This window comes from Dryobates pubescens, chromosome 31 (genome assembly GCF_014839835.1).
Source record: "Dryobates pubescens isolate bDryPub1 chromosome 31, bDryPub1.pri, whole genome shotgun sequence".
Lineage (NCBI taxonomy): Eukaryota > Metazoa > Chordata > Aves > Piciformes > Picidae > Dryobates > Dryobates pubescens.
In genome coordinates, this window is record NC_071642.1 from 11,133,552 (window position 1) to 11,148,668 (window position 15,117).

The window sequence follows — 15,117 nt, forward strand, 5'->3', positions numbered from 1 at the left end:
GAGAGGGTGAAGGAAGTCTGTTTATTTCTGACTGAAGGCTGATTACATCACTAGCATGGATCATGGCATGGAATCACTGAGTGCTCTGAGGAGAAATCTAAGAATAAATATGGGGAAAAAAAATAGATTTAAAATATTTTGCTTCCAGCTGTCTCTGAAGATGAGTGATGGTTAAGTGCTGTATTTACAGGGGAGTTATCATACTCTAGGCTCTCTGCTGAATAAATATTATCTTGAAAGGGTAAAAAAATCCATTGCAAGAGTTTAACTCACCACAAAATCAACAAAACAAAAAAAGAGGGGGAAAAAAAGGGGGGAAAAAACCAATCCCATGGAGCTGTCCAAAGGGAGGGTTAGTTACAGGTTAATTCTTGAATCCCCAAGGGATCACTGTCCAAGGAAGCATCCTCGCCCTGTGACCAGCTGCTCTCCACAGAAGAGGCCTCGGTGCTTCTCCTTCTCTCCTCTGGTGAACTACTACTGGTTCTTCAGGCTGCAAGAGAGAAGAAGCAGAGCTCACCCTCTGTGCTGCCAGCCCTGGGACCAGAGCTGGCTGTGAGCCCTGCCCATGGCTCACACAGTCAGGGAGCCAGAGAACCACAGAATCAAAGCACAGAGCCAGAGAACCATAAAATCCTAGAACCACAGAGGCAGGGAAACACAGAGCCAGGGAACCACAGAGCCAGGGAATCACAGAACCAGGGAATCACAGACTCATGGAGCCACAGAGCCAGGGAATCACAGAGCCAGGGAACCACAGAGCCAGGGAATCACAGACTCATGGAGCCACAGAGCCAGGGAATCACAGAGCCAGGGAATCACAGACTCATGGAGCCACAGAGCCAGGGAATCACAGAACCAGGGAATCACAGACTCATGGAACCATGGAACAACAGAGCCAGGGAATCACAGACTCATGGCACCACAGAGCCAGGGAATCACAGACTCATGGCACCACAGAGCCAGGGAATCATAGACTCATGGAGCCACAGAGCCAGGGAATCACAGAGCCAGAGAATCACAGAGCCAGGGAATCACAGAGCCAGGGAATCACAGAGCCAGGGAATCACAGACTCATGGAGCCATGGAACCACAGAGCCAGGGAATCACAGAGCCAGGGAATCACAGACTCATGGAGCCATGGAACCACAGAGCCAGGGAATCACAGAGCCAGGGAATCACAGACTCATGGAGCCATGGAACCACAGAGCCAGGGAACCACAGAGCCAGGGAATCACAGACTCATGGAGCCACAGAGCCAGGGAATCACAGAGCCAGGGAATCACAGACTCATGGAACCATAGCACCACAGAGCCAGGGAATCACAGAACCAGGGAATCACAGACTCATGGAGCCACAGAGCCAGGGAATCACAGAACCAGGGAATCACAGACTCATGGAGCCACAGAGCCAGGGAATCACAGAACCAGGGAATCACAGACTCATGGAACCATAGCACCACAGAGCCAGGGAATCACAGGCTCATGGAACCATGGAACCACAGAGCCAGGGAAGCACAGACTCATGGAACCATGGCACCACAGAGCCAGGGAAGCACAGACTCATGGAACCATGGAGCCATAGCACCACAGAGCCAGGGAAGCAGAGGATCTTAGAATGCTTGCAGTTGGAAGGGACCTCTGGAGGTCATCCAGTCCAAGCCCCTGCCAGAGCAGGGCACCCAGGGCAGGACACCCAGGAACACATCCAGGTGGGGCTTGAAAGTCTCCAGAGCAGACTCCACAGCCTCTCCTGGCAGCCTGCTCCAGGGCTGCAGCAGCCTCACACCAAAGCAGTTTCTCCTCATGTTGAGGTGGAACCTCCTGGGTTCCAGCTGGAACCTGCTGCTCCTTTTCTTACTACTGAGGACCTCCCACCATAGCCTGGCACCTTGACCCCCACCCCTTATTTATAGACATTGTTAAGATCCCCATGCCCAGCAGTGCCCAGGCAGCCCCTGGAGCATCCCACTGCCCTTCCCAATGGATGCTGCCTCCTTCAGCACCTGAAGCTGCAGCTTTCCAGAAGAGAACTTCCTTCAGCTCCTCAGCTTCCCTCTGTCTGAGCCCCCCCAGCCCTGCTGGCTCCTCACCCAGCACACTTCTGCCCAACAGGGAGTTTCTCCCTCAGCCAGCACTGCCCATCCCAGGCTGGTGCTAGGGGCCATGGTTTAGTGTCCCTGGTGGTGTTGGGCTGGTGGTTGGACTGGATGCTCTCAGAGGCCTTTTCCAACCCAAACAATTCCCTGAGCCTCTGCTCCCAGGAAGCCAGCCTGGCTTTTATCCTTTCCATGACAATAATTAATCCATCCACCCAACACACCACCAAACAAAGTTGCAGGAGCCATCCTGGGGCTTTCAGCTGATGATCAAAACAGAAGCTATCAGAGATATGGTTATTTTCTCTTACAATAAAAGGGAAGGGAGACAATTTAATCCTATAATGAGAGAAAGTATTACATGCTCTCTCTTCACAGGCAGAGTAATTATGCAGCTGCTCTCTGGAACTGAAATAATGACAAATTAAAATGCCTCTCAATTCCATCCACCTTTTATAAGGATTCATCTTCTGGAGTTATTATCACTCCAAAGGCTGCTTTTTATTTTAGGCATCAGCCACTCTGTGTGCCAGAGAGCACATGGAGCTGTCACTGCTACCCCCGAGCTGCAGCCACCAAGGGAAGGGAAAAGTCATTCCACACAGAACCAGGGAATGGTTTGGGTTGGAAAAGGCTTCTAAGGGCATCCAGGCCAACCCTCAACCCAGCACCACCATGGACACCAAACCATGGCCTCAGCTCTGGGGAGAGCCCACCTGGAGTACTGCCTCCAGCTCTGGAGCCCCTATGACAAGAGGGATCTGGAGGTGCTGGAAGGTGTCCAGAGAAGGGCCACGAGGATGAGCAGAGGGCTGGAGCACCTCTCCTGTGAGGACAGACTGAAGGAGTTGGGGCTGTTCAGGCTGGAGAAGAGAAGGCTCTGAGGTGACCTCATTGTGGCCTTCCAGTATCTGCAGGGGGCTCCAAGAAGGCTGGGGAGGGACTGCTCAGGATCTCAGGCAGTGATAGGACTTGGGGGATGGAATGAAGCTGGAGGTGGGGAGATTCAGGCTGGAGGTGAGGAGGAAGTTCTTCACCATGAGAGTGGTGAAGCCCTGGAATGGGTTGTCCAGGGAGGTGGCTGGGGTGCCGTCCCTGGAGGTGTTTAAGCCCAGGCTGGATGAGGCTCTGGCCAGGCTGATCTAGTGTGAGGTGTCCCTGCCCATGGCAGGGGGGTTGGAACTGGATGATCCTTGTGGTCCCTTCCAACCCTGACTGATACTATGATAAGTGCCATGGTTCTGGAACCCCTCCAGGGCTGGGGACTCCACCACCTCCCTGGGCAGCCTCTGCCAGTCCCTGACCACTCCTGCAGCACAGAAATTTTCCCTCATCTCCAAACTAAGCCTCCCCTGGCACAATTTCAGGGCATCTCCTCTCCTTCTATCACCTGAGACTAGGGAGGCTAAGAGACCAACCCCCAGCTCACTCCAACCTCCTCTGAGGAGCAATGAGCTCTCTCCTCAGCTTCCTCCTCTCCAGACTGAACCACCCCAGCTCCCTCAGCTGCTCCTCACCAGAGCTGTTCTCCAGCCTCTCTCTGGCCATGCTCCAGCCCCTCCAGGTCTTTCCTGTGGTGACAGGGCCAAATCTGAACACACCTGGGGCCATGGTTTGGTGGCCCTGGTGGTGCTGGGTTGATGGTTGGCCTGGATGCTCCCAGAGGGCTTTTCCACCCCAGGCCCTTCCATGACTCCATGCAAAGCCCCAAGTTCACATCACACAGGAACATTCCTTTGAGCCCAGCTTGGAACACCCTGCCCAGGGGTGGAGTCACCATTCCTGGAGGTGTTTGAAGGAGGTCTGGCTGAGGAGCTTAGGGACATGAACACAGCTGACCCCTGAGTGCCAGATGTGTGATGCCTTCAAAGAACTCTTGCCCTGTGCCTGACTCCCGCCCCAGTTCCTGGCTTTGTGACAGGATGGAGGAAGGATAAACTTCCCTTTTCCTTTCAAGTGCATGGCTTAAAGCACCTGCACCCTGGAGCCAGCACAGGAGCCAGCAGACTTTGTCTTGTTTAGCATATTCATTGGCCAGGGGGATAAGGACTAGCTCAATATTAGCTACCTGCTCCTTCATCTTTTATTCAGCACCAAACCCCTCCCAGCTTTCCCCACCAGCCCCCCTTGCCTCCACCTCTTGGGCCAAACTGATTCAGACAGAAGCATTCAGGTGGAATTCCAGTAAACAAACGCCAAAGCTCTGCCCCCCAGACAGCACCCTCCCACCCCCATGCCCAGGGGAGAAAGGTCAGCTGCAGGGGACACAACCTCCAGCTCCTGCTTCGCTGGCAGAGCTCCAGTTCCACCAGCACCCACGCAGGGAAGCGCTGGAGGTCCAGAGGACAGAGCCTGCTGAGGAGAAGTTCAAGGGCTGCTGGCTGCTGGTTATTTAAAGCAGCTGCAGCTGGGGCTGGGCTGTGTGCTGCTCTCTGTGCTGCTCTCTGGAGAGCCCTCAAGAACTATAATAAACATTCACAACTTGACTCATTCCTCATCAAAGTTCTGCTCTCCTAAAGCAGCTTTTCAGAAGGCTCCTCTGGCCTGGTGGGTTTTTTGGGTGCTACCAGCTCCCTGCCTCCCATCCCCTTCCCTGCTCACCCATCCCAGGGGGAAATCCCTTTCCTTTCCCAACTGCTTCCCCCCAGCCCCCGTTTAGGTTTTGGGTTTAGCTCTGAAGTGTGAGAGCTACACAAAATGTTTTGTTGCCTTAGCAACGGCAATCCAGTGGCTTCAGACCCAGTTAGAAGGAAGAGGGCAGCCTTGACACTAAGCAGCAGGAAGGAGAGCAGCACAAACCAGCGGGCAGAGCACTGGCCGGGGGCTGCAGCAGGGACAGCCCCGGCCCCTGGCACCCAGCAGGGACAGCCCCGGCCCCTGGCTCCCAGCAGGGACAGCCCCGGCCCCTGGCTCCCAGCAGGGACAGCCCTGGCCCCTGGCACCCAGCAGGGACAGCCCTGGCCCCTGGCACCCAGCAGGGACAGCCCTGGCCCTTGGCTCCCAGCACAGACAGCCCCGGCCCCTGGCACCCAGCAGGGACAGCCCTGGCCCCTGGCTCCCAGCAGGGACAGCCCCGGCCCCTGGCACCCAGCAGGGACAGCCCCGGCCCATGGCACCCAGCAGGGACAGCCCCGGCCCCTGGCTCCCAGCAGGGACAGCCCTGGCCCCTGGCACCCAGCAGGGACAGCCCTGGCCCCTGGCACCCAGCAGGGACAGCTCCAACCCCTGGCACCCAGCAGGGACAGCTCCAACCCCTGGCACCCAGCAGGGACAGCCCAGACCCCTGGCACCCAGCAGGGACAGCCCCGGCCCCTGGCTCCCAGCAGGGACAGCCCCGGCCCATGGCACCCAGCAGGGACAGCCCCGGCCCCTGGCACCCAGCAGGGACAGCTCCAACCCCTGGCACCCAGCAGGGACAGCCCCAGCCCCTGGCACCCAGCAGGGACAGCCCCGGCCCCTGGCACCCAGCAGGGACAGCTCCAACCCCTGGCACCCAGCAGGGACAGCCCTGGCCCCTGGCACCCAGCAGGGACAGCTCCAACCCCTGGCACCCAGCAGGGACAGCTCCAACCCCTGGCACCCAGCAGGGACAGCCCCAGCCCCTGGCACCCAGCAGGGACAGCCCCGGCCCCTGGCACCCAGCAGGGACAGCCCCAGCCCCTGGCACCCAGCAGGGACAGCTCCAACCCCTGGCACCCAGCAGGGACAGCCCCGGCCCATGGCACCCAGCAGGGACAGCCCTGGCCCATGGCACCCAGCAGGGACAGCCCCGGCCCCTGGCACCCAGCAGGGACAGCTCCAACCCCTGGCACCCAGCAGGGACAGCCCCAGCCCCTGGCACCCAGCAGGGACAGCCCCGGCCCCTGGCACCCAGCAGGGACAGCTCCAACCCCTGGCACCCAGCAGGGACAGCCCTGGCCCCTGGCACCCAGCAGGGACAGCCCCGGCCCCTGGCACCCAGCAGGGACAGCCCCGGCCCCTGGCACCCAGCAGGGACAGCCCTGGCCCCTGGCTCCCAGCAGGGACAGCCCTGGCCCCTGGCACCCAGCAGGGACAGCCCAGACCCCTGGCACCCAGCAGGGACAGCCCTGGCCCCTGGCTCCTGGCACTGCCACATTTCCTCACCCTGCACTCAGGAGCCAAGGAGCTGCCTTCACCCAGCCTCGAAAAGGCAAGGAGCAGTGGGAATCAGACTCATAGAATCAGTCAGGGGTGGAAGGCACCACAAGGATCATCCAGTGCCAACCCCCTGCCATGGGCAGGGACACCTCACATCAGATCAGGCTGCCCAGAGCCTCATCCAGCCTGGGCTTAAACACCTCCAGGGCTGGGGCCCCAACCACCTCCCTGGACAACCCATTCCAGGCTGCTCTACCAAGTCTGGGGGTTGAAAAGGAACTTTCTTTGCAGGGCAGAGAAAGCTACCAAAGCTCTCTGCAGCTCCCTGGAAGGAGGCTGGAGCCGGGGGGGGGTTGGTCTTCTCTGCCCAGGATCAGGTGAGAGAAGGAGAGGAAATGGCCTGAAATTGTGCCTGAAATTGTGCCAGGGGAGGCTTAGCTTGGAGATGAGAGGAAATTTCAGTGCTGCCAGAAGGGTCAGGGACTGGCAGAGGCTGCCCAGGGAGGCGGTGCAGTCCCCATGCCTGGAGATGTTCAAGCAAGGGGTGGCCATGGCGCTGTAGTTTAGTGTCCCTGGTGGGGCTGGGTTGATGGTTGGAGTGGATGATCTCCAGAGGTCCCTTCCAACCCCTGCCCCTTTGTGACTGGGTGAGACCCTGCTGCCTGCCCGTGCTAGAGGCCAGCTCTCCCGCAAGGGCTAACTCACAGAGGACAAGGAAGCTGCCAAAGCAGCTTGCAGCAAGGAGAGTGCGATCTGGTGACAGCAATGGCAGGGTGGGGATGAGCTGCCGCCGTGCTCCAGCCCAGGCTGCCAACCCATTGTCTCCCGTGGCTCTGTGCTTCCCTGCAGGCGCTGGAGCGATCCCTGCTGGGTTGGGATGCTGAGCCTCAAAGACAATTGTAGAAGAATGAACAATGGGTGGAGGAAATAGAATAATCAGAGCAATTTGCCATGGAAATTGGTCAGACAATTGTCTCTAATTGGGAGTCCATTATTGCATTTGTAACATTTGGAGTTTCCTCCTCTGTTCCCTTCTGTACCCAATGCCTGTGACAATCTCTGGGGACCAGATTTAAGTCATCATGAATCCATGATGGAAAACTAAATTTAGGCAGGCTGATAAGAATCTTCATTTCCAGGAGAGGAAGGGCCTTTAAAAAGGGAACTGGGAACTCTTCAGGCCTCTGCACTCCTCAGGAGCTCCTGCACAGGCTGCTTGGTGAGGAAAGGACCTTCCCATCAATAATCCATGGACTTCCAGAGCTCCAGAAAGCCCTGGGAGCAGCTGAGAGTGCCACTGAGCCTGGGCACCAAAGCAGTGCAGTGCCACTGGGATTGCTGGTGGCCCAGGGAGATGTGCTGGGACACCAGGAGCTGATTCCTTACCCAGCTGTTCCCTTCTACCCCAAGCTATGCAGCGAGAACCCTGCCTGTCAGGCTCCTTCTCCAGCTGCAGAACAGGAGAGGAAGCAGAATGGCCCTTCCTGAGCCTCTGCAAGCTGGGAGAGAGCACTCAGGGAAGAGAGAGATGCAGGGGGACGGAGATGACACTCTGCTACCTGCAGCTGACTGAACCACAGAATGCAGAGGGCTGGAAGGGACCCTTGGAGGTCATCTTGTCCACCCCCTCTGCAGTTACATCAGGCTGCTCAGGGCTTTGAGTGGCTCCAGGGATGGGGCACAGAAGTGGAAATGAAGCAGAGGATGAGATGGATACCCTCTGAATCTCCCCAGCTCAAATCCATTCCCCTTCCTCCTGTCACCACAATCCCTTGTAAGAACTCCCTCCCCAGCTTTCTTGTAGGTTCCCTTTGAGTACTGGAAGGCCTCCATCAGCTCCTCCTGCTACCTCAGATCCTGAGCATGAACACACACTCAGCAGGTGGCTCCCTCAATAAATAGGATGGAGCCAAGGTGGATGGCACCGGGAAGCTTTGATGGTTAACTCTGGGAAGCTGTGAAGGTCTAACATCATCTGGGGAGGCTCTGTGCTTAGCCTTTGGCAGCTTGAGCAAAATGAGCCATTGGTCTTTAGTGCTGGTTCTGATCCTGCCTCATCTTTCAGGCTGCTCCTAAAGCCACCTGAAGGATGTCAGGAACTAATGACCCCTTTTACATCCCCTTCTAATCTGGGCGGTCCTGAGTGCTTCAGCCTGAAAGGGCTCCCAGAGCTCACATGGAAGTGTATTAGGAGAGATTAGTTCATTAATCTTCGCTCTGGTCCCACCTACCTTTAGCACCTCATTTCACTAATTTGCATTAATTGGCAGGGCAGACTCCCTGCAGCTCTCCTGAAAGGAAAGCAGGGCAGCCCTCAGCACACTTCCCCTCTCCAGGCAGGAGCCCCAGCCCCGAGCATCTGCAGCAGGCAAAGCTGCAGGACTGTCCTGGAGCCTGCAGCAGGAACCCAGGGAGAAGCAGGACAGAGCTCTGGCAGCAGGCTCTGCTGGGGCATCAGTGTCACAGTGTCACCAAGGCTGGAAGAGACCTCAAAGATCATCAAGTCCAACCACAGACCTCAGGACTAGACCATGGCACCAAGTGCCACATCCAATCCCCTCTGGAACACCCCCAGGGATGGGGACTCCACCACCTCCCTGGGCAGCACATTCCAAGGGCCAACAACTCTCTCTGGGAAGAACTTTCTCCTCACCTCCAGCCTAAACCTCCCCTGGCACAGCTTGAGACTGTGTCCTCTTGTTCTGGTGCTGGTTGCTAGAGAGAAGAGACCAACCCCCACCTGGCTACAACCACCTTTCAGGTAGTTGTAGAGGGCAATGAGGTCTCCCCTGAGCCTCCTCTTCTCCAGGCTAAGCAACCCCAGCTCCCTCAGCCTCTCCTCACAGGGCTGTGCTCAAGGCCTCTCCCCAGCCTTGTTGCCCTTCTCTGGACACCTTCAAGTGTCTCAATGTCCTTCCTAAACTGAGGGGCCCAGAACTGGACACAGGACTCCAGGTGTGGCCTAACCAGTGCTGGGCACAGGGCACAATGACCTCCCTGCTCCTGCTGGCCACACTGTTCCTAATGCAGGCCAGGATGCCCTTGGCCTTCTTGGCCCCCTGGGCACACTGCTGGCTCATGTTTAGGCAGCTGTCAATCAGCACCCCCAGGTCCCTCTCTGTTTGGCAGCTCTCAGCCACTCTGCCCCCAGCCTGTAGCTCTGCCTGGGGTTGCTGTGGCCAAAGTGCAGCCCCTGGCACTCGGACCTGTGGTGCCCAGCAGGGACTGGAGAGCAAGCAGCACTCTGTGCTTCGGAGGGGCTCCAGCAGCCCGGCTGGGCGCAGCCCTGCCCCTCGCAGCCTGCAGACACCTCTGGTAGCTGTGTTCTGCTAACCCCCAGAGGCCTCAGATGAGCAGGTTAGGGCAGTGGGAAGCACTATCAGCTGTCTGCTCAGCCAGGCAGACACAGAGAGGCAGAGGGCAGCAGGCAGAGCCGAGGTACCCACTTGGTCTGGTGCTTGGAGCCCTTCAGGTGCGCGTGGTACTGCTCTATGGAGTTGAGGGTGACGCTGCAGGTGCTGCAGCTGTAGCTGCGCTTCAGGCCTGTGGAGAGAAGCCAGAGACAGTCACTGCCCTGCCCCCCACCAGCTCCCAGCTCCCACACAATCACACAACTCCTTGGGTTGGAAAAGCCCTCTGCAATCATCCAGACCAAGCAGCAACCCAGGACCTCCATGGCCACCGAACCCTGGCCCCAGGTGCCATGGGCACACATTTCCTGAACCCCTCCAGGGGGGGCAGCCTGGGCAGCCTCTGCCAGTCCCTGGCCACTGTGGCAGCAAAGAAAATTTTCCCTCCTCTCCAAGCTAAGCCTCCCCTGGCACAGTTTCAGGCCATTTCCTCTCCTCCCATCACCTGATCCTGGGCAGAAGAGAGCAGTCCCCAGCTCACTGCAGGAGCACACCAGGGCATATTTATCCCTCTGGGCTCCTGGCAGCCACCACAGCTCAGGGCAGTTCCTGGTTTGTGTATTGAGGAGCCAGGTCACTTAGGAATATATTTTCTTCCCCCCCCAAAGGACTGTGCTGTAGGCACCACAGGGAGTGTGTTTGCTGAGTGACTCTTGAAGGTCAGAGCTGGGAGCCTGGTGTGGGGTGTAGGTGACCACCCAAATGCTGGGCCCTCAGGAGCTCCTCTGCCTGATGGATTCTGTCCTGGCTGCAGAACCTGTCTGCAGCTCTTCACTTGGCTAATTTTAGCCTTTCACAGATACAACAACAAACAACTATTTATAAAGCTGTTGCTCTTGCTGCTGGCCAAGTAGCACTGAACTGGAAATAACCTCTCAGTGTGGGGTCACAGGAGAGATGCTCTGAAACATGCTGAACTCTGGGGGCTGGGTTTGGGCTGGGGGGAGCTTGTTTTCTCTGAGGCTTTTTCATCTTCTAAGAAACCTCTTGGCTGCCTCTGCTGCTCTCCTTGTCCCTGCTTGTTTAATTGCCACAGCCACAAGTGGCTTGCTAAGGAGATACCCTGCACTGGATTTTCTTGTGATGTGAACTGCAGAGAACAGGATCTGAGAGCTGCTGGCTGAGCATCTTAAGGCAGGAGTGGACAGGAAGGGGACTGCTGGGCTGCTTTGTCTCCTGCTAGCACAGAGGACGTGACTGGCAGCAGCAGCCCCAAACCAAACCACACAAACAGCCCCAGGGCAGCAGAAATGGGGACCTCAGCCCCTCCTGCCCCCTGGGTCATGGAAGGGCAGAAGTTGCACCCTCAGAAGGGGCTGCTGGAGGCATGGAAATGCAACCAGGCCCCACGAGGAGCAGCATCCCCCAGCTGCCTGTGCAGGGAAAGCTCTCGGTTTCAGCAGCAGCTCCTTCCTAATTCACTGCTCTGCCTCTGGGCACAGACTGCAGGAAGGCAAAGAAGGCAATTAAGCAGATTCCTGCACACCTCAGAGAGAAGCTGCAAAGCCATTTATAAGCAAAGCCAGAGAAACCTTCTCTCAGCACACTGACTGGGAAGCAGCCAAGCTGCAGAACCAAGCCCACCACAGCCAGCCCCTGCTTCACTCCTTCACCTTTCTGAGACACCCACTGCAGGGCAGCCAGGAACCCACCCAAAGAGGTGCCCAGGGAACACAGGCAGAGCCTCTGCAGGAGGAGAATCACAGCACCAGAGAACTGCTGAGGTGGGAAGAGACCTCTGAGAGCATCAAGTCCAAGCACTCATCCAGAGCTCACAGCCCCACCCCTGCTGCTGAGCCACTGCCACTCAGCCACATCCCCCAGCACCACATCCACACAGCTTTTGAACACCTCCAGGGGTGGAGACTGCAGCACCTCCCAGGGCAACCTGGGACAGTGCCTGGGAGCCCCTTCTGTGAGGATATTTTTCCTCCCCTGGCACAACTGGAGGCCACTGCCTTGTGTCCTGCCACTTGTTGCATGTGAGAAGAGCTCAACCTCCACCCGGCTCCAGCCTTGTTTCAGGGAGCTGTGGAGAGCAATGAAGACTTCCCCCAGCCTCCTCCTCTGAGGACTCAACAATCTCAGTTCCCTCAGATGCTCCTCACAAGGTTTGTGTTCAAGGCCCTTCCCCAGCTTTGTTGCCCTTCTCTGGACCTTCTCCATCACCTCAATGTCCTTCTTGGAGTGAGGGAAGTGACCTGGGCCAAGAGAGACACCACTGCCTGGGCTCCAAATCTGGTTTTGGGGGATAATTGAGAAGCTTCTTTAGGAGCTATAGCACCAAGGACTGCAGAAGGGAAGAGAGCATGGCCAAACACACATCAAAGCTCCTGCTGCCCTTCTGCACCTCCCTGAGAGGGCTTCTGCTCCTGGTATGTAGGGCAAAGCCTGACCTGGATTGTCTGAATCTAAGGATTTCCAGACCCTGATCCTGCTGTCTCCATCTTGCTGTGCTCAGTGGCAGGGAGAGGTTTCTCCTCTCCATCTTAATACCCTAATAATTCCCCTGGCATCACAGCCTGCATCAGCACCCCTGACATGCACACACTGCTGCTGCACCAAGCCACTGATGCTGAAGGAATTCTGCCCTGCCCTAGGAAGAAAACCCAACCAACCAAGCCCAGGAGCTGCAAATCTCAGTCTCTGTGGTGGTGTTTCTGCTGTGCACTGATTCACTCCCATGAAGATCTGAACAGACCATTTCCAGCTTAATTGAAGGGCTCTGCTTAAAAATACCACAGTTGTGGGACTCTCAAGCAGAGGCTGCTGAGCTCCTTGGGAATGGTTTTAATGTAGCATGTAATAGCCTCTTTTGCCTCTCTGCTGTATTATTCCTTTGCAGGAATTGTTAAAGCAGGTCATTTAGAACAAGCAAGATGCAGCACTCAACACCCTGAGCAGTTTATGCTCACCATAATTAACTGCAGAGGCTGTGCACATGCTTGCCCCTCCCCAGCTATATATCCAGAGCCTCCCCCCCCAAAAAAACCCAAACCCAACCCCTTGTGTCCTTCTGAGCATCAGACACCAGCTACAGCAGCAGCCCCACGCATCCCACACACCTCTCACAGCCCTCACCTCAGAACCTGGCCCAACACACACAGCACCCTGGCAAAAATACTCTGAAAGCATCCAGATTGTTCAGATGCTCTCCAGGGAGGATGAGGAGGCTCTGGCACAGGCTGCCCAGGGAGGCTGTGGCTGTCCCCTCCTCCTGGAGGTGTTCAAGGCCAGGCTGGATGAGGTCTTGAGCAGCCTGGGCTGGGGGGAGGTGTCCCTGCCCGTGGCAGGGGGTTGGAACTGGAGGATCTTTGAGCTCCCTTCCACCCCAACCCATTCTGTGAGGCCTTGAAAGGGCAAAGCTGGGGAAGGGTCTGGAAAACAGGGCTGGGGAGGAGCAGCTGAGGGAGCTGGGGGGGTTCAGTGTGGAGAAGAGGAGGATGAGGGAGACCTCCTTGCTCTCTACAGCTCCCTGAGAGGAGGCTGCAGTAAGCTGAGGGTTGGTCTCTTTTCCTCAGTCTCAGGTGGTAGAAGGAGAAGAAATGACCTGGAACTGTACCAAGGGAGGGTTAGGTTGGAGATGGGGAAAGATTTCTTTGCTGTAAGAGTGGTCAGGGACTGGCAGAGGCTGCCCAGGGAGGTGATGGAGTCCCCATGCCCAGAGGGGCTCAGGAAACCTGTGGCCATGGCAGCTGGGGCCAGGGTTTGGTGGCCATGGTGGGGCTGGGCTGGTGCTTGGGCAGGAGGATCTTAGAGGGCTTCTCCAACACAGCAGTTCCATGGTTCCAGGATTCTGTCCCACGAGGGGGGCAGGGGTCAGTGCCCTGCTGCAGCCTGAGCCCTCAGACCAAGCTGTGATCACTGCAGGGCAGAGCCCAGCAGGGGGGAGGTGAGAGCCTGGGAATGCTTTAAATTAAGGTAATAAGGCTCCAACGCTCAGCAGCTAATTTAACAGCACACATTAACAGCAGCTTATTGAATCTTAATTACTTGTGTAGGTGGAAATGCCACCAACCAGCACTGCTCCAAACCAGGGACACTGGGTTTTTTTCCCACCAGCACATCCAGGCTGCTCATGATGATGGACAAGGGGACTCCTCTGCCCCCTCCCCACATCCAGCACTGTAGGGACTTGGTGCTGCTGCAGCAGCTTCTGCAAGTCTGTGAGCTCCCTTGTGCCACACTGGATGGAAACTGCCAGGGCTGGACCAGCCAGCTGGGAAGATGCCAGCAGCTGCACTGTGCTCCCCATCACCACCCTCCTCACCACTGTGCTCCCCATCACTGTGCTCCCCATCACCACCCTCCCCACCACTGTGCTCCCCACCACTGTGCTCCCCATCACCACCCTCCCCACCACTGTGCTCCCCACCACTGTGCTCCCCATCACTGTGCTCCCCACCACTGTGCTCCCCATCACTGTGCTCCCCATCACCACCCTCCTCACCACTGTGCTCCCCATCACTGTGCTCCCCATCACTGTGCTCCCCATCACCACCCTCCCCATCACTGTGCTCCCCACCACTGTGCTCCTCATCACCACCCTCCCCACCACTGTGCTCCCCACCACTGTGCTCCCCATCACCACCCTCCCCACCACTGTGCTCCCCCAAAGCAGCTGCACTCCCACACCCAGGGTTGTCATTCCCAAGGCAGGACAAGGGCTGCAGGACCTCTCAGCTGAACCCTGCATCCTGAGGGTTTGCACAGCAAAAATCCCAAGTGTGGCTTCAACCCCACCAAAAAGAGCCCTGGAGAAAGGGAACTGGCCTCAGGTGGGCTGCAGGAGGAGACCACAGGCAAGGCTCACCTCCAGGGCACCAACATGGGCAGTGTTTGGTCTCCCCAAAGCTGCCAGCCTGGCTGAACTGTGGCTTGCTGAAACACAGCCAAGCAGAGCGTGCTGGAGAGGAGCAGGAGTGCCACAGACAGCCTGCAGAGGAAGGCTGGCCTGGGGAACGCTGCCCTCCCCTCCTCCCCACACAGCAGCCTTCCCTCCCCTGCACCATGGCACACATTCCTGTGGAGCTGAATGTGCTCCACAGCCATTAAATGAAACATTAACAACTCAAGTCATTAATGTCAGCCTGCCTGAGCTGCACTCAGACCCATTCCAGGGGAACACTGCTTCAGTTGCTCTGTACTAACCCAAAGTGACAGCACAGAACCAGAAGTGTTTGTAAGGCAGACAAAGGGATCAGGAGCTGAGAAGGGAAAATGAAACTCACTTCTTTGCCTGATTTTGCAAGGAGAGCATCAGCAGCCACCAGGTACCAGAGGATGCCAAGGATCCTCCTCCTGCCACTCCCAGCCCTTGGCAAAAGTCCCTCCCCAGCTCTCCTGGAGCCCCTCAGGTACTGGAAGGCTGCTCTGAAGAAGTCTCCCTGCAGTCTTCTGCTCCCCAGGCTGAACAGCCCCAACTCTCTCAGCCTGTCCCCACAGGGGGTCTCTGCAGCCCCCTGATCATCTTGGTGGCCTCCTCTGGAC

The 15,117-nt window shown here is 57.2% G+C and overlaps 1 protein-coding gene across 2 annotated transcripts in view; it reads right to left on the minus strand.

Annotated features, from left to right (window-relative positions):
* Positions 1 to 312: 312 nt before the first annotated feature.
* Positions 313 to 15,117, minus strand: part of ZMAT4 (zinc finger matrin-type 4) — a 61,464-nt gene continuing 46,659 nt past the window's right edge. For both annotated transcript variants that reach the window (XM_054175362.1, XM_009901638.2), the window contains 2 exons: positions 9,664 to 9,760; positions 313 to 493 (listed from right to left, as the gene is read on the minus strand). In XM_054175362.1, the coding sequence (XP_054031337.1) occupies positions 478 to 493; positions 9,664 to 9,760 (113 nt within the window). In that variant the 3' untranslated portion in view covers positions 313 to 477. The remainder of the gene's footprint in view (positions 494 to 9,663; positions 9,761 to 15,117) is intronic.